Raw genomic sequence first — 18837 nt, 5'->3', positions numbered from 1 at the left:
GCGCGGCCTTTCCGCGTCGCGGCCCCTTTAAGACGCACCGCTATGACGTCACCACGTCCGCTAAGGGAGCGGAAGCCGCTTCGCAACCGGGCGGAAGTCAGGGATGCGTGCTACATACCCGGATGTTGAGGCGGCTTCTGATTGGCTGCCGAGAGCGAGGCCGCGGCAGGTGGGGAAGAACCCGGAAGTGCTGAGGGGAAACGGCGGCGGCCCGCGCCAGGTCAGGGCCGGGCCGGGCTGGGGAGGGCCCTGCGGGATGGGGGATCCCTCTGAGCACCGGGGGCGGCTTGAGGCGCCAGGGCTGCGGTGCTGGGGCGTCCCGAGCTGCCCCGAGAGTCCGCGGCAGGAGCGCTCCGGTTGGGGGGTCCGCTATGGCGGCGCGGGCAGCGGGGTCTGGAATCTTCCCCCCTTGAACGGGGGGCACCGCCCGGAGTGTTCCGGCCGTGGGATATTCACTGTAGGAAGCAGGATCCCATTCCGGGGGGGCGCTGGCTGTGGGGGCCTTCGTTTTAAGTTCCTGTCCTGAATCCTAAATTAATTTGTAGCGTAAATTAATTGGTAAGCGCCATGTCTGATCGGAAGGGGATCTGCGCAGGGCTGGGGGTGTTTCCGCTCGGGGCAGGGGCCGGTTTGGGGCTCCCTTTGCCCCGTTGGGAGGGGAGGATCCTGGAGCCCTGTGATTCCCTAATTCCATGATTCCCTGATGTCTGTCATTCCCTGATTTCCGCCGTTCCGTGATCCAGTGATTTCCCTGATTCCCAAATTCAGTGTTTTCTGTGATCCAGTGATTCTGTGATTCCCCAGCTCCCTGATTCCCACATTCAGTGATTTCTGTGTTTCAGTGGTTTCCCTGATTCCCTGATATTTATGATTCATGATTCCCAGATTCCCTGATTTCCCCAGTTCCCTGACTTCTGCATTTCAGTGATTTCTGTGATCCATGATTCCCCCAGTTCCCTGACTCCCTGGTTGCCTGATTTATTTCTGTGATCCAGTGATTCCTGTGATTCCCTGATTCCCTCATTTCTGTGATTCCCTCATTTCGTGATTCTCTGATTTCTGTTATTCATGATTCCCTCATTTCCGTGGTTCCCTGATCTCTGTGATTCCCTGATCTCTGTGATTCCCTGATCTGTTATCCCCTGATCTCTGTGATTCCCTGATCTCTGTGATTCTCTCATTTCTGTTATTCCCTGATCTCTGATATCCCCTGATCTGTTATCCCCTGACCTCTGTGATTCCCTGATTTCCATGATCTCTGTGATTCCCTGATCTGTTATCCCCTGATCTCTGTGATTCCCTGACCTCTGTGATTCCCTGACCTCTGTGATTCCCTGACCTCTGTGATTCCCTGATCTCTGATATCCCCTGATCTCTGATATCCCCTGATCTGTTATCCCTGGGTCTCTGTGATTCCCTGATTTCCCTGATTCCAGATTCCCCCATTTCCCCGACTCCCCGTTTCCCCATCCCCAGTTCCCTCCCTTCTCACTCCGCTCTCTCCGCAGCGCGGCCCTGTCCCGGTGCCATGCCCGGGGCGGCGGGCAGCGCCAGCCTGGCCCCCGAGGAGCGCGTGCGGCGGCTGATCCGGGCGGGCAGCAGCGTGCAGGTCAGCGAGGACGTGCCCCCGCGCCGCTACTTCCGCTCGGGCGTCGAGATGCTGCGCATGGCCACGGTCTACTGCCAGGAGGGCAACCTGGAGCACGCCTTCATCCTCTACCACAAGTACATCACGTAAGGGACACTGCCAGGGGGTGCAGGGTATGGGTTTGGGGGGTTTGGGGTGCCAGGAGGGCAACCTGGAGCACGCCTTCATCCTCTACCACAAGTACATCACGTAAGGGACACTCCCAGGGGGTGCTGGGCACGGGTTTGGGGTGGCTGCGAGGGCATGGGGAGGTGGGAGAGCTCCACAGGTCTGGGTTCAGGCCAGGGATCTGCTGCTCAGGGGTTTGGGGTGCTCTGCTCCCTGAGGGGTTTGGGGTGCCAGGAGGGCAACCTGGAGCGCGCCTTCATCCTCTATCACAAGTACATCACGTAAGGAGGGCAGACAGGGGGTGCAGAGTATGGGTTTGGGGTGCCAGGAGGACAACCTGGAGCACGCCTTCATCCTCTACCACAAGTACATCACGTAAGGGACACTGCCAGGGCAGGCTGGGCACGGGTTTGAGGGGTTTGGGGAGGGGGAGAGCCCCACAGGTCTGGGTTCAGGCCAGGGATCTGCTCCCTGAGGGCTTTGGGGTGCTCTGCTGCTCCTCAGGGCTTTGGGGTGCTCTGCTGCTGAAAGGTTTGGGGTGCTCTGCCCTGAGGGGTTTGGGGTGCTCTGCTGCTCCTCAGGGCTTTGGGGTGCTCTGCTGCTGAAAGGTTTGGGGTGCTCTGCCCTGAGGGGTTTGGGGTGCTCTGCTGCTGAGGTGTAAAAATAAATAAAATTAAAAGTTGTAAAGGAAATAAATCCTCAAATGGTCCCTGGTCCCAAAGGAGAACTCCCTGCTGTGGAGGAACTCCGTGCCCCCTCAAACAGAGCTGTGGGGGTTGAAAAGGATAAAATCTCTGATCCCAGTGGGGCAGTGTCCTGTTCCTGTAGGTTTTCCCCTCAGTCTGCCCCTCCTGCCTTGCTCAGTGCCCCTGTGGGTCTGTGCTGTGCCCGCTCTCCCCAGACAGCCTTGGCATCTCCGTGGGCATTTTCCCTGCCTGCCCCCCTGTGCAGGGCTGCTGCCCCTCACACCCAACACATTTTTCTCTGATTAGCTTTGCTCCCTGCCTCGCCCTTCCTGAGCTTTTATGGGCATGGTGGCGAGGCCAGGAGGCTGCTGGGGAGTGTAAAACCTTTGGGAAAGGTTCCCAACAAAGCTTTGGGAAGAGTTCCAGGCCCCTCTCGCAGCTGGGGCTGGAGGAGAAACGTTTTAACTAAACAAATGAGCTGGTGCTTGGGTCATTGCAGCAGCCAGAGGTGCTGGCTTGTGTCCCCAGCTGCTTTCAAATGATTCTGCTGGCATTTCCAGCCTGCCTGGAAACCTTTTCCACCAGGGAAATCATTTCCACCAGGGAAAACCTGGGATTTCTGCAGTGCTGTCCTTTTCCTGGGAAGGGGGGAGCTGGGGGTGTTCAGCCTGGGGAAGAAAAGGCTCTGGGGAGACCTGGGGGTCCCTTCTGCTGCCCAGAGAGGGTTCTGAAAAGGAAGGAGAGAGGTTTTTACAGAGGCAGGGAGTGTCAGGCCAAGGGGGGATGGTTTTAAACCAACAGAGGGCAGGGATGGATGGGATTTTGGGAAGGAATTCCTCCCTGTGAGGGTGGGAGGGAATTCCCAGAGCAGCTGGGGCTGCCCCTGGATCCCTGGCAGTGCCCAAGGTCAGCTTGGACCACCCTGGGACAGTGTGGATGGGCTTTGAGGTCCCTTCCCATCCCATCCCAGCCATTCCAGGATTCTGGAACTATCTCCAGGATTTTTAACCTGTGTCTTGTCACCTTGCAAGTCCTTCCTTGCCTGTGGTCCTGAGCAGCTTCTCCTGCCTTGACCCAGAAGGGTGTTTGAATCACCAGCAGGAGCACTGGGCTAGTTTGGTAAAACCCAATGAGAAGGAAAAAAGGAATAAGGCACAACTTTGAGCCAAATAAGAAAGAAAAAAAAGGAATAAGGCACAACTTTGAGCCAAATAAGAAAGAAAAAAAGGAATAAGGCACAACTTTGAGCCAAATAAGAAGGACAAAAGGAACAAGACACAACTTTTCTGTAATGCTCCTCAGTTTGCTTGGATCAGCTCCAGGGACTCGTGGGGGTGTCACAGGGGCCTCGAGAGCCACCGGCTTGGCCTGGGCACCAGAGCTGGGCTTAAAAATAGTCCTGGCTCTGGCTGCTGCACAGCTGCTGCTCTGCTGGGCTCGAGGGGTTTGCAGCAGCCCGGAGCTGCTGGCTGTGGGAGGTTTTGGTGTTGCCAGGCCCCAGCAGGGCTGTCACAGGAGCCAGGAGCTGTTCCAGCCCTTCCTCTGCCCCGGGGTTTTCCTCTGCCTGCCTGAGCCCTCCTCTCCTCCTCCTGCCCACGTCTTTCCCTGATTCCTGACTTGTGGAAACCCAGCTGTCTCTGCTGGTTTTTCCATCCAGCCCAGGCCAGCATCTGCTCTTAATCCTGCCTAATTAATCCCTTCCATTTGGATCCTGAGCTGCTGGCAGGGCTCGGGGCCTTGTTGTGTCTCCTCAGCTCCGTGACCTACTTCACACCCCCAGCTGGGAGTGGGACCTGGCTGGGGCTGGGCTTTTGGGGGGCAGCCACAGCCTCTGCAGGGCTCCAGCTGTGCCCTGGCTCTGCTGATCCTGCATCCTCACCTGGAGCATCCAGGGGGGCACAAAGTGCTTGAGGGCTTGGAGCAGCTGGGTTTGTTTGCTGCACACACAGTGTTGGCAGAGTTTCTGTGACCCCTGAGTTTTTCCTGCTTGGCTTTGCTTGGTTTGTTCTGCTCTCTGTGGTACTGTCTATTCCCTTTTTTCCCTTTTTCCCCTTTTTTTTCCCCCTTTTTCCATTTTTTATCCCTTTTATTATTCCCTGGGACAGGGGAAGCTGAGTGGGAGGATGCTGAGCTCATCTTGATCTCCCTCCCCAGATCCAGCCCAGTATTCTCCCTCCTGCCTGGACTACCTGGGGAGCTCAGGCTGCACAGCCCAGAGGCTCCTGCAGCAGCAGCTGGGGCTGTTGGGAACTTGCTTTTTTCAGACTTGCTTTGCTTTTTTTGCTTTGAGCTTTTTTGCTCACCTGCAGGTTCTCCTTGGCTGAGGTCTGAGCTGATTTCCCCTCCTGCACACACTCGGTGCAGAAGGGAGCTCTGAGTCAGCTGGGCTGGAATCCTGGGATGCTCCCAGGTGTGGGCAGCTGCCTGAGCACCTCCCTGAGTCCCCACCCTGCCCTTGGTGCTCCAGAGCAGGTTATTCATGGTTCCCTTCCAAGCCAATGTGTTTGTCCCTGAGGGTCACCTCCAGAGGCCAGGTGCAGGGAGAGCCTGAGAGGTGCTCTCCCTTGGGACTGAGATCTCCTGAGTGCCATGCAGGGCTCCAGGGGCTGCTGTGGCATGGAGCCTTCCTGCAGCCAGACAGAGGGAGCACAGGGGTCCCCCAGAGCAGCAGGGAGTGTCCTGAAGTGCAGCTTGTGTCCCTTTTTGCAGGCTCTTCATCGAGAAGCTGCCGCAGCACCGCGATTACAAGAGCGCCGTCATCCCTGAGAAGAGGGAGACGGTCAAAGTAAGTGGGGACGTGGTCAGGGTCATCAGCCTGGGGCTTCCCTGCCTCTGGGATGAGTGATCCACACAAATGCTGAGAACCTTGGCTTGGCCAGGCAGTGCTGAGCCCTCAGGAGTTCAGTTCTGGGCCCCTCACTCCAGGAAATCCATGGAGGGGCTGGAGCCAGAGATGGGAATGGAGCTGGGAAAGGGCTCAGAGGGAGAAAAGGGGGATCAGGGGGGCCCTTCTGGCTCTGCACAACTCCCTGACAGGAGAGGGGATCAGGCTCTGCTCCCAGGGAACAGGGACAGGATAAGGGGAAACGGCCTCACCTCACACCAGGGGAGGCTTAAGTTGGATATTGGGAAAATGTCTTCCCCAAAAGCATTGTCCAGTCGTGGCACTGGCTTCCACCATCCCTGGAAGTGTTCCAAAATACCTGGGGACACACATTAGTGGTGGACAGCTGGGGCAGTGGTTGAACTCAATGATCTTGGTGGTGTTTTCCAACCTAAACAGCTCCAGGATTCTCTGGATTACACTTGGGGAGTTCTCACCCCATTGCACTTGCACTGGACTGGCTGTGGTGTCCAGTTCACCTCCTGGGGTGTCCTTTCTTCCCTGTTCAACTCCTGCTTTTCAAAGACCATGAGTGGTGGCTGGTGGCTTTCTTTTCTCCAAGGGAATCCTTGGAGATTCCTCCCAGCCCCAGAAGCTGCAGCTCCTCTGCTCAGCGCTGACCAGAAGAGGAGAGGACAGCACTGCCCCAGCTCTTGCTCAGTGATTCTGGTGGTGGTTTTTGGACTCTTCAGCTGCTCAGGTTTTGTTTTCCTTGCCTTGGGGCTGCCTCAGGCTGATGCTGAGTTTCCTCCCCCAGAAACTGAAGGAGGTAGCCTTTCCCCGAGCCGAAGAGCTCAAGGAGGAGCTGCTAAAGAGGTACGCCCAGGACTATGCTAAGTACAAGGAGCAGGAGGTGAGTGACAGCAGACTGCAGGCTGTGCTCCCCTGGAGCCCCTCAGCCTCACAGGGGCTCCCTGGGTGCTGGGGAATGTCCAGTCTGGGTGGCCCCAATGTCACTGCAGGTGGCCCTGGCTCTGCTCCCCCTGCATCCCCAGCCAGCCTGAGCTGGGGCTGTGTGCTTGGTTTCTTCTCTCTGCCCCACGAAAGGAAAGCACCACACGATGGAAAATTAGAAGCAGAAATTAAATTTAAAAAGGGGAAGGGTGTAGGGGTTGGAATTCCACCACAAGCCCAGGATCTGTGGGCAAAGCAGTCACCTCTGCAGTCAGTTTGGCTCTGGACTTCAGAGGACAGAGGGAAATCAACGTGGGATTGTAATTCCATGGAAGAGGGAGGGTAAAGCTGTGCTTTTCCTGCCCTTGGTGCAGCTGGCTCTGGATCTGTGCCCTGCAAGCTGAAAGTGCTGTTTGCTGGTGACCTTTAGGAATAACCTGGGAATGGCTGGGGGTCTGCCTTGGGCTGGTGTCCCCCTCTCTGCTGCTGTCCCTGGGCGTGCTCCTCCCTGCAGCAGGAGGAGGAAGAAGAGTAATTTGTGCATCCTCTGGCTTTGCAGCAGCAGCTGGAGGAGGAGAAGACTCGGGTGGCCCTGATGAAGCAGCAGCAGGCAGAGCAGGAGCAGTTCCACGCCTTCGAGGAGATGATCCGGCAGCAGGAGCTGGAGAAGGAGCGCCTCAGGATAGTGCAGGAGTTTGGGAAGCCAGAGCCAGAGTCTATGGATGGACCCCTCATCCCTGGCGTGGAAAAGCCCCCAACAGATTTAACCCCAAAGGTTCCAGTCTCTCCAGTTCACCCAGCAAGCCCATCAGCGGGGACTGTGCCCTCCAAACCTCCTGTTGTGGACAGATCTTTGAAGCCCAGTGCTTTGGGGAGCACAGAGAACAGTTAGTACCTCTTGGAGCAGCTCTTCTCCCTGCTGGGGCTGAGCCAAACACAGCCAGCTTCTCTGGGAAGCTCTTGGAATTTCCTGATCGTGGGGGTTTGCTCTCCTGGGTCACTGGGTGTTGTCCTCCCTGCTCTTCCAGCCCAGCCTCTCTGCTCTTCCAGGGTCTGCAGCCTGTTTGCTTTTCCTTGTTCCAAATACTTGCTGGAGATTGGGGTTTAGCTCCTGGCTGGGCTGACTGAATCCTCCTCCTGACCAAATCCCACTAAATGTGGTTCCAAAATACTGATTCAGACTCATCCAGTGGCTGAGGCTTGCCCAGTGACACGTCCTGCTTTAAATAACATTTCCTGAGGGTGTGTGGTTTCATTTTTAGTAACAAAACACTCCTTTTGACCCCTTGCCAGAGGATCCTTCCCCTCTCCATCTCCCTTTCCCTCTTCTGAGAGAGGTGCCGCGAGTGTCACAGTGACACAATTCCCTGAGCCCACCACTGCAAGGTGACTTTATCCTCCCAGCTGGATTTTCTCCGTGTCATCCCTGAGGGACCTTTCCTGCAGCAGCCCTGCCTCTGCTCACTGTGCTCCCCACTCCCCACAGGTGCAGGCGTGGATGTCCTGCGGCAGGTCATTGTCCCCAGGGAGCTGTGCCACAAGTTCCTGCAGCTGGCTGATGCCAACACGGTGCGGGGCGTGGAGACCTGCGGGATCCTCTGCGGGAAGCTGGTAAGGAAACAGCCCCCCCTGGGGACCCCAAAAGTGGCACAGGGGCTGCTTGGCCCTTGGAAGTGGCTCTCAAGGAGTTTGGTTTTTGTCCTGGGTTCTTCAGTGCGGTGTCAGGCTTCCGTGTGAGTGTTAGGGATGATGTGCCTCTCTCCCTTTCCTCGTTTTTGGGTTAGGGTTTCCCCACCATGATCCCCACTCAGCTTCTTCTCTCCCACTGGTGGCATTCCTGCTGGCATTCCTTGTCCTTTGGGTGTCCCAGCTGGTGGCCTCAGGCTGACAGGACTCTGTTCCCCCCCAGACTTTGCGTGCCCAGGTTTTGTTGGCAGCTCCAGCCCATCTGCCCGGAGCCACTCCCAGAAGTTTGCTTTGAAATGAAGTTTGTTTGATGTAGCAGCTTCCTGCAGTCCAGCTGCTTCCAGACTCTGGGGATGCTTTAGGGATGAGGCATCCTTCCCTTTGGAGTGGAGAGCTGGATCTGGGGGTGTCCAGGGCTTCTCTGAGCTCCTGGAGGTGCTCTGCACAGCAGGGAGAATGAAACAGGAAAAAAATCCTGCAACTCCTTTGGAAAAAATCCTGGAACTCCTTGGAGCTGCACCTGCAGATGGGTGGTGGATGCATCCATGTGTAGGAATGTGCCCTTTGTTGATGGAGCAACCAAATTATCCTTTGTCTCCTTAAAAAGGCAAAAAGCCCAGAAGTTTTTCTCCTCAATTTGGTAAAAAGACACCTCATAAAAAAACCTTTGAGACTTCACTTTAAATTTGGGGCTGCCCAAGAGGCCAAGACGTCTGGCCTAGGTAATTCACTAGAAAAGGAAGAGAACAAAGGAAATAATCCCTTTTGTGGGGTGTTTTAGCAGGAACAAGAACCTCTTGCCCTTAGCTCAGCTTTTCTCTGTGAGAACTTGGTTTAATAAAGGCAAAATAACATTTTTCTGTTTCCAACACCACCTCAGAACCCATCCTGCTCATTTTACGCCATTCCAAGTGGCTGAGCTATCTCAGGTGTAATAAATTCTCTCAGAGCTCATAAGACCTAACTCAAAGAGAAAACCATCATCCACGGGCTTGTCCCAAGGCTCAGGAAGGTCCCTGGCCTGGGGCTCACAGCTCCCCGTGGTGGCCCTGCCTTGCAGATGAGGAACGAGTTCACCATCAGCCACGTCATCGTCCCCAAGCAGCTGGGGGGCCCCGACTCCTGCACCACGGAGAGCGAGGAGGAGCTCTTTGTCATCCAGGACCAGCATGGCCTCGTCACCCTGGGCTGGATCCACGTGAGTCTCCTTGCCCTGGCACTCCCTGGCCTCCAGCCCCGAGGGGAAGGGCTGCTGGAGCAGGGAAGGGGCAGCAGCCTCTGGTTCTCTCTCTGGTACAGCCTCGTTCACTAGGCTGGTGGGGAAATCCAGGCCTGGGTAATGTTTGGGTTCCTTTCTAAAGCATCAAGCCCTTTGAGAAGGAAAGAGGAAAGGTTTAGATGAGATACCAGGAAGAAACTCTTCTCTGGGAGGAAGGAGGAAAGGTTTAGATGAGATCCTGGGAAGAAACTCTTCCCTGGGAGAGTGGGGAGCCCTGACACAGGTTCCCAGAGCAACTGTGACTGCCCCTGGATCCCTGGCAGTGCCCAAGGCCAGGCTGGAGCCCCCTGGGACAGTGGAAGGTGTCACCCCACGACAGGGGTGGCACTGGATGGGCTTTAAGGTCCCTCCCAACCCAACCATTCAGGGATTCTCTGGAAGTGGCATCTCAGACATGAAGCTCACGTTTCCTCCGGCTAAAAGCCAGCTCTGGTGGCTCTGTGGGGACACCCCAAGCTGCTCTCCTAGAGGGACACTTGTCCCAGGCTGTGTCCCTGAGCAGCCCTGTGAGCTGTGCCAGCTGCAGGCTCCTCCCTGGCTGCCCGCTGTCCCCGGGGAGCCTTTGGCAGTGGGATCCCTGCCAAGCAAAGCTGAGTAATCTCTCGAAAGCAGCAGCTGCCTGAGGGCTTGGGCAAGGGATTGCTGCTGCTCCAGAGAGCCTGCTCCACGCAGGGTGGCTGCTCCAGGGCCACCTCTGCACTGACAGCCCTGCAGAGGCTCCCTCCTGCTGGTCCTGGCAGCAAAACCCCAGCGAGGGCAGTCAGCAGGAGCTGAGGTGTGAGACGTGGCTGTCAGCAGGGGCTGGGGGAGCTGTCAGGGGCTGTGCAGCCCTCCAGGGAGTGTGGTGTCCCCCACGGAAGGTGATATCCCCGTGGAACGTGGTGTCCTGCAGTGCTGTGGCACCATGGGCTGTGCTGAGCCCCGGGAGCTGCGCTCCTGCCCTTGAGGAAGGTGTGAAGTGGCCTGCAAGGACGTCGTTGTGGCTTCAAGGTGTGATTTTTTTCCATAGGATGTGGCAGGAATGTGGAGCTCCTTTTGTAGGTAACTCCCCATGGAAAAGAGGAACACACATTTTAGGACAATCCAAAAAAAAAAAAAAAAAAAGAATAAAAACCAAGAGAGCTGGAAGGGACTTAGGACAAGAGCAGGGAGTGTGATAGAACAAGGGGGAATGACTTGCCAGTGCCAGAGGCAGGGTTACATGGGAGGCAGTGAAAGATGTCTCTGCCATGGCAGGGGTGGCACTGGATGGGCTTTAAGTCCCTCCCAACCCAAAGCATTCCACAATTCCATGAATTACACCCCAGCAGGGAGCTGTGCCTGCTCTGCCACAAGGCTCCCTTGGCAGACAGGATCCCCTGGCAGGGTTTCCCAGCTCTGAGTGCTGTCCCTGTCCCTGTTGCAGACCCACCCCACCCAGACAGCCTTCCTGTCCAGCGTGGACCTGCACACCCACTGCTCCTACCAGATGATGCTGCCAGAGTCCATCGCCATCGTGTGCTCCCCCAAGTACCAGGAGTGAGTGAGGGGCTCCAGGAGGGAGTGAGGGGCTCCAGGAGGGAGTGAGGGGCTCCAGGAGTGACTCTGGATCCCAGGAGTGTGGGCTGGGGAGGTTGTTCCTCTGCCTGGGCTGTCAGGCACAGCCTTCCTCCCTCAGATCCTTGCTGGGATGGGATCCATGGGATGGGATGGGATCCATGGGATGGGATGGGATCCATGGGATGGGATGGGATGGGATGGGATCCACGGGATGGGATGGGATGGGATGGGATGGGATGGGATGGGATGGGATGGGATGGGATGGGATGGGCTGCAGAGGCTGCAGCTACAGAGCTGCTGTTCCTGCTCCAGGACAGGGTTCTTCAGGCTGACGGAGCATGGCCTGGAGGAGATCTCATCCTGCAGGCAGAAGGGGTTCCACCCCCACCCCAAAGACCCCCCTCTGTTCACAGTGAGTTCCCTGGGGGCTCTGGGGAGGGTGCCTGGGCTGGGGTTAAATCCACCCTGAGGGGCTGGGCTGGGCTGGGATGGGAGGCTCAGCCTGGCAGGAGGTGCAGGAGCTTCCTGAGATCCTGCAGGTGCTGCAAGTGTGCTGCAGAGCTGCTGGCTGCAGGAGCAGGGCGAGGCAGCAGCCCAGGGCTGTTTGGGGTGGGGGGATTTGTGTGGGGCCTGCCATGATCCCTGTGTGGCACCAGGCAGGGCCAGCAGTTGGGGTGATGCAAGAACTGGATCCAGGGGCTGTTCTGGGAAAGCACAGGTTGTGTCAGGGGGTGGAGGAAAATCAGCTGAGCTCTGGGAACATCTGAGTAACCCCTGTCCCCTCTTGTCCTCTCTTCCAGACCTGCAACCACGTGTCAGTGGTGGAGAGAGACGTGGTGCTGCTGGATCTGCGATAAGCCTCTTGCCTTGTCCCCTCTCAGGAGCCCCCCACCTTCCTCTAGGCCTAGGGAATCTGTTTTCCCCTCCTGTAGCAGACGATTTCTACCACGTAGTGATCCTCCCTTCCTCCCCCACGGTGCAGTCAGATCCCTGCCCTCAGTGGGAGCCCTGGAACCTCAGTGCCTGGCTCCAGGTGTGGGGAGAAGCCAGCTGGGAGCTCAGAGACAGAAGCCAACACTAAAGCAGTTGTTTAACTCTAACCCACGGCCTCCTGGGGAGGTTCTTTGTGACTTGCTGCAACCCTGAGGTGTGGGAACCTCTTCAAGTGCTTTTGGGACTTGCCCACTTTAACCCATGCCCTGTTCTGTCCCTCATTCCGGGCTGCTCGGTCTCAGCACAGCTTCCAGGAGCAGATAAACCTTTCCTGTGGTTTAAACCCAAACCTTGCTGACCCTTCTGAGCCCCACACCAGCTCAGTGCTGCTTGTTGGTACTTGTGTGTCTGCCTGGGGAGGGAGGAGGGCCCGAGCTCCTTTGGGATCCCTCTGCCAGCATTTCAGGGCTGGAAATCCACCCCAGCAGTGTTTAGGATGTCTGGGCACTCATCCCTTTTCCCGGCCTGGTGTTACCATGGAGGAGCTCGGTCTGGCTGCCACCACCACTCCAGGATGGGATTCCAGCAGCTCTGACCACCCCAACCCCACTCCAAGATGGAATTCCAGCAGCTCTGACCACCCCAATCCCACTCCAGGATGAGATTCCAGCAGCTTTGGCCACTTCCCTGCTCCCAGCTCCCCGTGCCTGGTGGCCTGTGCACACCCAGAGCAGCAGCAAGCCTGGCTCAGGAAGCCTGGCCTTGCCAAAGCCGAGCTCAGCCCTTGTGCAGGACCCTCCCGGAGGTGCTTTAGTCGGGGTGGGGGGGAAGCAGCAGCATTCCAAGGTGGCAGCCAGCTGTGCCAGCGGTGCCAGGCGTGCTGCACGTCCCCGGCAGGGTGGGGTGGGATGGGATGGGATGGGATGGGATGGGATGGGATGGGATGGGATGGGATGGGATGGGATGGGATGGGATGGTCGGCACATGGGGAAGGGGAGGGGAAGGGGCTGGAGCTGCCCTCCCACCCGGCGTGCAAACATCGCCGCGGCTCTGTGTCTGGCACACATGGACGGGATTATCCAGCTGCGTTTTCTCCTCCCGTGCCCCTCCTTTTCCCGGAGCTCTCGGTGGGGCGGGGTCGCCTCGGGGGGATCCGCTCCTTTGGGGCTGCCGCGTTTGCGTGACGAGCGCTGCTCCAGCTTTTCCCCAGTCGCTTTTGGGAACAGGCTGGCCCCGGGCCGGGAGGGATAAGGGGGGCCTTTAGGGCATCTCGGGGAACTCGTTTGCAGCCCTAATTAATTAGCCGTGCTCGGGAGGGGGTGCAGTTGCCGTGGTGTTCATCCCGCAGCTCCTCGCCCCGGGGCAGCGTGGGGACACCGAGTGGAAAATCACATCCTGCAAAGCAGCAACTCCTTCACATCCGTGGGGATTCATCCCAGCTCCTCATCCCTGCAGCTCTCAGGTGTCAGCTGGCCACCACTTTTGTGCTGTCCCAGTGGCTGGTAAACCTTCCCAGGGAATTTTCCAGGAGCAGGGAATTGCTCAGGTCAGGGTCTGCTGCCGCCTCGCTCCCAGCCCTGCTCCCTGAGCTCCCGCCTCTTTCATCCCATTTTTTCCCCCCAGGTCCCTGAATCCTCACTTTGTGTCTCACTGAATGTCGATATCCAGGCCCTGCTGCCCAGCCTGGCTCTCCAGCTGTGCCAGCTGTGACTGTCACACCTTAAAACCACCCAAACCTGGATTTGGGAGGAGCTGAGAAGATAAACCAGGCTCAGCAGTGATTTATTGGCTGTGTTCGGGGGGATCCCGGCGGCAGGGAGCGACGAGCGATGCTTATCTCCCCCTGAGCAGAGGGAACTCATCCAGATCTCTTTTTTTTCACGCCTTTCCCGTCCTCAGCAGCATCCCCGGAGCTCCCAGGGTGAACATTCCCCCCGAGGGCGGTGCCGGCACCGGGATTTGGGAAAGGCAGCGGCCGGGCCGGGCTCGTCCCCCGCCGGTGCCGGGGGATGCCTGGCGTTCCTGCGAGCATCCCGGGCCCGCTGGATTGGCTGCGGGGGCCAAACCTTGCCTTTTTAGGCTGCGCCTGGCTCCGGCTCGGGGCTGAGCTCGGGGATGCCCCGGCCGTGGGGCAGCCCCAGCCCCGGGGATGAGTGCTGGGGCTGCTCGGGGGTCTCGGGCTTTGGGAATGGCCGGGGAGGGGGGATCCTGCCTGCACACGGGGCTCTCCAGCTGCTGCCTCCATCGCCCCCTCTGCCCTCCCCACTCTGTGGCTTTGGGGTGTGATTCATTTTAATATGTAATTCATTTTAATTTGTAATTCATTTTAAAGGGTTTTTTTTTTGCGTGTCATCTATGGCAGCCTCTCGCCTTGGTGACCTCGTGTTTGGCGGGGACCCAGCCGGGCTGGAGGTGAGGTGGCAGCAGGACCCCGGGGCTGGGGGCGTGGGGGGACACCAGGGGCAGGGCGGGGGACACAGCCAGCCCTGTGAGCTGCTTCACAGGGACAGGGACCTGGCAGAGCCAGCCCTGGGGACACGGGGCTGTGAATGGACTGGCAGTGCTGGGGACACCGTGTCCCTGTCCTGCTCTGGGGGTGACAGGTGGGACAGAGCCATCCCTGGGGGAGCTGGGGCTATGAATGGACTGGCAGTGCTGGGGACACTGTCCTACCCCATGGGGTGACAGCCCAGAGGGGACAGAGCCATCCCTGGGGGAGCTGGGGCTGTGAACAGTCTGGCAGTGCTGGGGACACACCGTGTCCCTGTCCTGTCCAGGTGGGACAGAGCCATCCCTGGGGACACGGGGCTGTGAATGGACTGGCAGTGCTGGGGACACTGTCCTACCCCATGGGGTGACAGCCCAGAGGGGACAGAGCCATCCCTGGGGGAGCTGGGGCTGTGAACAGACTGGCAGTGCTGGGGACACATTGTCCCTGTCCTGTCCAGGTGGGACAGAGCCATCCCTGGGGACACGGGGCTGTGAATGAACTGGCAGTGCTGGGGACACTGTCCTGCTCTGAAGGGTGACAGCCCAGAGGGGACAGAGCCATCCCTGGGGGACATTGGACTGTGAGTGGACTGGCAGTGCTGGGGACACACCGTGTCCCTGTCCTGTCCCATGGGGTGACAGCCCAGGGCCCATTCCCTCCCTCTGGAACCATGGGGGACACCAGGACCTTTGTGTCCCTTGCCTGTGGTGACACCCACAGCTCCTGGGGTGTCCCTGCCCCGGGCACAGCTGGGGATCAGCCGGGGCCCGCCGTGCCTCAGTTTCCCTGGAGCCCTCCCTGGCTCCGGGGGGTGACTCCGGGCCATCTCTGCCGCCTCCCCCGGTGCTCCGGGAGGCTCCTGGTGAGGGCCCGTTGTCCTTAAAAAGGCAGCCGGGAGTTCGGGAGCCTCTGGTTGGCCTCTGCCAGGGCCGGGGGCCAGGGCTGGGGGTGGCCGCAGCCCCCCCGGGCTGTGTCCGGGCTCGGGGACAGCTCCCACCGTGTCCCCTGGGGGGGTCTGAGCTGCTCCCCCCAAAATCCCCCGGGGAGGGATCAGAACCCGGCTCCCCCTCAGTGAGCGATCAGGATTTGGATCCACAACCCCTGGCCTGGCTCGGGCCGAGGATTTGAGGCTTTGGGACAGCAAAAGCCCAAAAATGGGGGCGGAGAGAGAGAAAACCACGGGGAGAGGCATCCCAGGAGCGCCGGGGGGGCAGCGAGGCCGGGAGGAGCCGGGGCAGCTCAGCCCCGGCTCGGGGGTGTCCCCAGAGCCACCTCCACCCCGCAGAGCTCCCCAGGACCTGCTTCCAGCTCCTTTTTCCCAGCCCGTCGCTTATAAGGACTTGTGTCTCACTTGTTTATCGGAGCGCAGCATAAAAGGAACGGACTCCCGACGGGGCCGCTGCCTCCCAAGCATCCCTACCATACATTTTCCTACAATAATTAACCGTGCTGGGTCCTACCACCGGCCCAAGGTCAATTTAATGAAATAAAACACCTTATATGGCCATATGGCCAACACACCATCACTGAGCCTATTTAGGGTCTTTGTTTAGAGCGGATCCGCCTCTGAGGTTCCTGGGGCTCGCTGGTATTTATACCCACGGCTCATCGGGGCTCGGTCCCAGAGGAAAGGAGCTCTCTCGCCTCCGTGGTGAGTACTGCCCTGCCCAGCCCTGCTTCCCTTCTTCCTCGGAGGGCAGCGAGCAGGAAAAACACCCCGGGGGGGGTTTTTATTTGGGGTGCCTCAGCTTTTACGGCGTGCCCCCAGCTGGGTTTGCGTGGCACGGAGGGGGTGCCACCCTCGGCACGACCCCACAGCCGGGAGCCTCGCTGGAGGTGGCCAGAGCTGGGCTGAGGCCAAAACAGGTTGTGCTCTCGCAGAAATCTCCGTGATTTGGGGTTTTTTTTTTTGGCTTTTTGGCCTCCTGCAAGGTTTTGCCTGTTTCCCTCTGGATCAGGGAGCTCATCCTCTGGCACAGGGGGCACCCCCTGGGAAGGGCAATATTTTTTCCCCCCGTTTTTGGGAGCGGATGCGAGGTCAGAGCAGCAAAAGGCTGCTGAGACAGAAGATGAGAGGGCATCACCTGGCACCCCCTGCCCGCTTTCGGGGGGCACGGCAGCACCGGAGCTCCCGGGGGAGGCTTCGCCACCGATTTTGGCCAAGAAGAGGCTGCAGGAGGATGGAGCAGCAGCACCAGCGTGGAGCAGCACCCACGGGGAGCGAGCATCACCACTCTGGGGTCGGCCCACGGAGGATTTTACAGGGCTGCCCATCCCCGAGGACTCCGACACCTCCGAGCCCAAACCCGGCGGCGCTGGCGCGGGACGAGCCCGGTGCCGGCCTCTCTGTAACACCCCTCTCCCCCCCGGGCAGCTTTTCCCCCAGGTCCCCCCAGCACCGAGCGCTGCCACCCCGCCATGTGCGACGAGGAAACCACGGCCCTGGTGTGCGACAACGGCTCCGGCCTCTGCAAGGCCGGCTTCGCCGGCGACGATGCCCCCCGCGCCGTCTTCCCCTCCATCGTGGGGCGGCCCCGGCACCAGGTGGGTACCCGGGGGGGCCTGGGCAGCCCCCAGCCCCAGCTGGTCGCGGAGCGCGGCTAACGAAGCCTCTCCCCCCGCGTTAGGGTGTCATGGTGGGCATGGGGCAGAAGGACAGCTACGTGGGCGACGAGGCGCAGAGCAAGAGGGGCATCCTGACGCTCAAGTACCCCATCGAGCACGGCATCATCACCAACTGGGATGACATGGAGAAGGTGAGGCCCTGGCGGGGCGGGGAGGGGGGTCAGCCCGGCCTTTGGTTTGGGGTGACAGCCTGGTTCTCTGCCCGCCTCAGATCTGGCACCACTCCTTCTACAACGAGCTGCGTGTGGCCCCCGAGGAGCACCCCACCCTGCTCACCGAGGCACCCCTCAACCCCAAGGCCAACCGGGAGAAGATGACCCAGGTAGGGCCCTGGAGATGACCCCTGGATGGGGCTGGACCCTCCAAAACCGCAGGAAGGGCTGGGGAAGGGGGGGATGTGGGCGTTTTGTGGGGTGCAGGATAAGGGCAGAGATCCCAGTGGGAATCCCCCTGATGGCCCTGGGGGTCTCTTGGCAGCGCGTGGACCTGCAGGATTTGCCCCACCATGTGCTCCCCAGTCTGCACAGCCCCACGTGGCTCTGTGCACTGCGGTGACCCACGTTTCCATGCCATCCTGACCCACGTGCTCCCTGCTCCATGCACGGCCCCACGTGGCTCTGTGCGCTGCCATCCCCCACGTTTCCACCTCTGGGCCCACGTTTTCCCATGACCCACATGTTCCCGTGTCCTCCTCCATGCCCCACAACTCCACCACCCACCCGTTCCTCCATGCCCCACAACCATCCCCGTGTTCCTCCCCGCCATGCCCTGACCCCAGGAAGGCACAGGGGTGGGGTGGGGCGTGCTGGCGACCCCCGTGCCCTCCCCTACCCCCCTGCCCCTCTCGTCTCCCCTCCAGATCATGTTTGAAACCTTCAACGTCCCCGCCATGTACGTCGCCATCCAAGCCGTGCTCTCCCTCTACGCCTCCGGCCGCACCACCGGTGAGCAGGGGACCGTGGGTGACCGTGGGTGACCGGGACCGGCCTGAGCGTCCCTCCTCACCTTTCCCGTGTCCCAGGCATCGTCCTGGACTCCGGGGACGGCGTCACCCACAACGTGCCCATCTACGAGGGCTACGCCCTGCCCCACGCCATCCTGCGTCTGGACCTGGCCGGCCGCGACCTCACCGACTACCTCATGAAGATCCTCACCGAGAGGGGCTACTCCTTCGTCACCACCGGTACGGGCGCGGGGAGGCGGCCTTGGGGACGGGGACGCGGCGGTGCCGCCGCGCCGAGCCGGGCTGAGCCGGGCTGAGCCTCCCCCGCCGCCGTGTCCCGCAGCCGAGCGGGAAATCGTGCGCGACATCAAGGAGAAGCTGTGCTACGTGGCGCTGGACTTCGAGAACGAGATGGCCACGGCCGCCTCGTCCTCCTCGCTGGAGAAGAGCTACGAGCTGCCCGACGGGCAGGTCATCACCATCGGCAACGAGCGCTTCCGCTGCCCCGAGACGATCTTCCAGCCCTCCTTCCTGGGCATGGAGTCCTGCGGCATCCACGAGACCACCTTCAACTCCATCATGAAGTGTGACGTGGACATCAGGAAGGACCTGTATGCCAACACCGTGCTGTCGGGGGGCACCACCATGTACCCGGGCATCGCCGACCGCATGCAGAAGGAGATCACGGCGCTGGCGCCCAGCACCATGAAGATCAAGGTGGGCAGGGTGTGAGGGACGAGGGAAGAGATGAGGAGTCTGACTCCGTGTTCTCAGAAGGCTGATTTATTATTTAATCATATTATAGCTCTACTAACACTAGACTAAAGAGAAAGGACACATCAGAAGGCTTAACTAGAATGAATGATAAAAACTCGTGACTCTTCAGAGCCTCGACACAGCTGGACCATGATTGGCCATTAAATTCAAACAATTCACACGCTGGGTAAACAATCTCCAAATCGCATTCCAAAGCAGCAAAACAGGGAGAAGCTGAAGCTTCTCAGCTTCCCAGGAGAAGAAATCCTGGCGAAGGGATTTTTCAGACAATATCACAGTGACAGGCAGGGCTCCGTGGGGAGGGCAGGGTGGGCACAGGGGGGCTGGAATGGCTCTGACCCCCC

The 18837-nt window shown here is 59.4% G+C and overlaps 2 protein-coding genes and 1 pseudogene across 11 annotated transcripts in view; all 3 read left to right on the top strand.

Moving 5' to 3' along the window:
- The first annotated feature begins 53 nt into the window (after positions 1-53).
- LOC121355601 (STAM binding protein) lies at positions 54-12008 on the top strand. 9 transcript variants are annotated; one of them, XM_041471169.1, is made up of 10 exons: positions 54-220; positions 1509-1734; positions 5152-5227; positions 6084-6179; positions 6780-7107; positions 7707-7831; positions 8967-9104; positions 10591-10703; positions 11037-11136; positions 11525-11729. In XM_041471169.1, the coding sequence occupies exons 2-10, from the start codon at positions 1529-1531 to the stop codon at positions 11579-11581; spliced, it is 1239 nt and encodes a 412-aa protein (XP_041327103.1). In that variant the 5' UTR covers positions 54-220; positions 1509-1528; the 3' UTR covers positions 11582-11729. The 9 variants fall into 9 exon arrangements, with proteins under 9 accessions (XP_041327103.1, XP_041327099.1, XP_041327101.1 ...); XM_041471165.1 differs by lacking the exon at positions 11037-11136 and having other exon boundaries at positions 54-169; positions 11525-12008; XM_041471167.1 differs by lacking the exon at positions 11037-11136 and having other exon boundaries at positions 1509-1725; positions 11525-12008.
- LOC121355617 lies at positions 11919-13367 on the top strand (annotated as a pseudogene).
- ACTG2 (actin gamma 2, smooth muscle) overlaps positions 12628-18837 on the top strand; it is a 7365-nt gene continuing 1155 nt past the window's right edge. Inside the window, exons 1-9 of one of the 2 annotated variants that reach the window (XM_041471173.1) lie at positions 12628-13203; positions 13281-14069; positions 15702-15799; positions 16523-16692; positions 16776-16904; positions 16985-17095; positions 17633-17717; positions 17795-17956; positions 18060-18433. In XM_041471173.1, coding sequence (XP_041327107.1) covers positions 16567-16692; positions 16776-16904; positions 16985-17095; positions 17633-17717; positions 17795-17956; positions 18060-18433 — 987 coding nt within the window. In that variant the 5' untranslated portion in view covers positions 12628-13203; positions 13281-14069; positions 15702-15799; positions 16523-16566. Of the gene's footprint in view, positions 14070-15701; positions 15800-16522; positions 16693-16775; positions 16905-16984; positions 17096-17632; positions 17718-17794; positions 17957-18059; positions 18434-18837 lie in introns of both variants that reach the window. The other variant, XM_041471172.1, reaches the window with a different exon arrangement.

The sequence above is a fragment of the Pyrgilauda ruficollis genome, unplaced genomic scaffold (assembly GCF_017590135.1).
Source record: "Pyrgilauda ruficollis isolate IOZ18807 unplaced genomic scaffold, ASM1759013v1 scaffold258, whole genome shotgun sequence".
Classification (NCBI taxonomy): domain Eukaryota; kingdom Metazoa; phylum Chordata; class Aves; order Passeriformes; family Passeridae; genus Pyrgilauda; species Pyrgilauda ruficollis.
The sequence above is the reverse complement of the archived record's forward strand: the minus strand, read 5'-3'. Positions and strand labels throughout refer to the sequence as shown.

Bases quoted from the DNA above. Each gene is read 5' to 3' on its own strand.
- LOC121355601 (XM_041471165.1), top strand. From the start codon at position 1,529: ATGCCCGGGGCGGCGGGCAGCGCCAGCCTGGCCCCCGAGGAGCGCGTG. The intron at 7,108-7,706 runs GTTAGTACCTCT...CACTCCCCACAG, and splicing joins TTTGGGGAGCACAGAGAACA to GTGCAGGCGTGGATGTCCTG. The intron at 9,105-10,590 runs GTGAGTCTCCTT...TCCCTGTTGCAG, and splicing joins TCACCCTGGGCTGGATCCAC to ACCCACCCCACCCAGACAGC.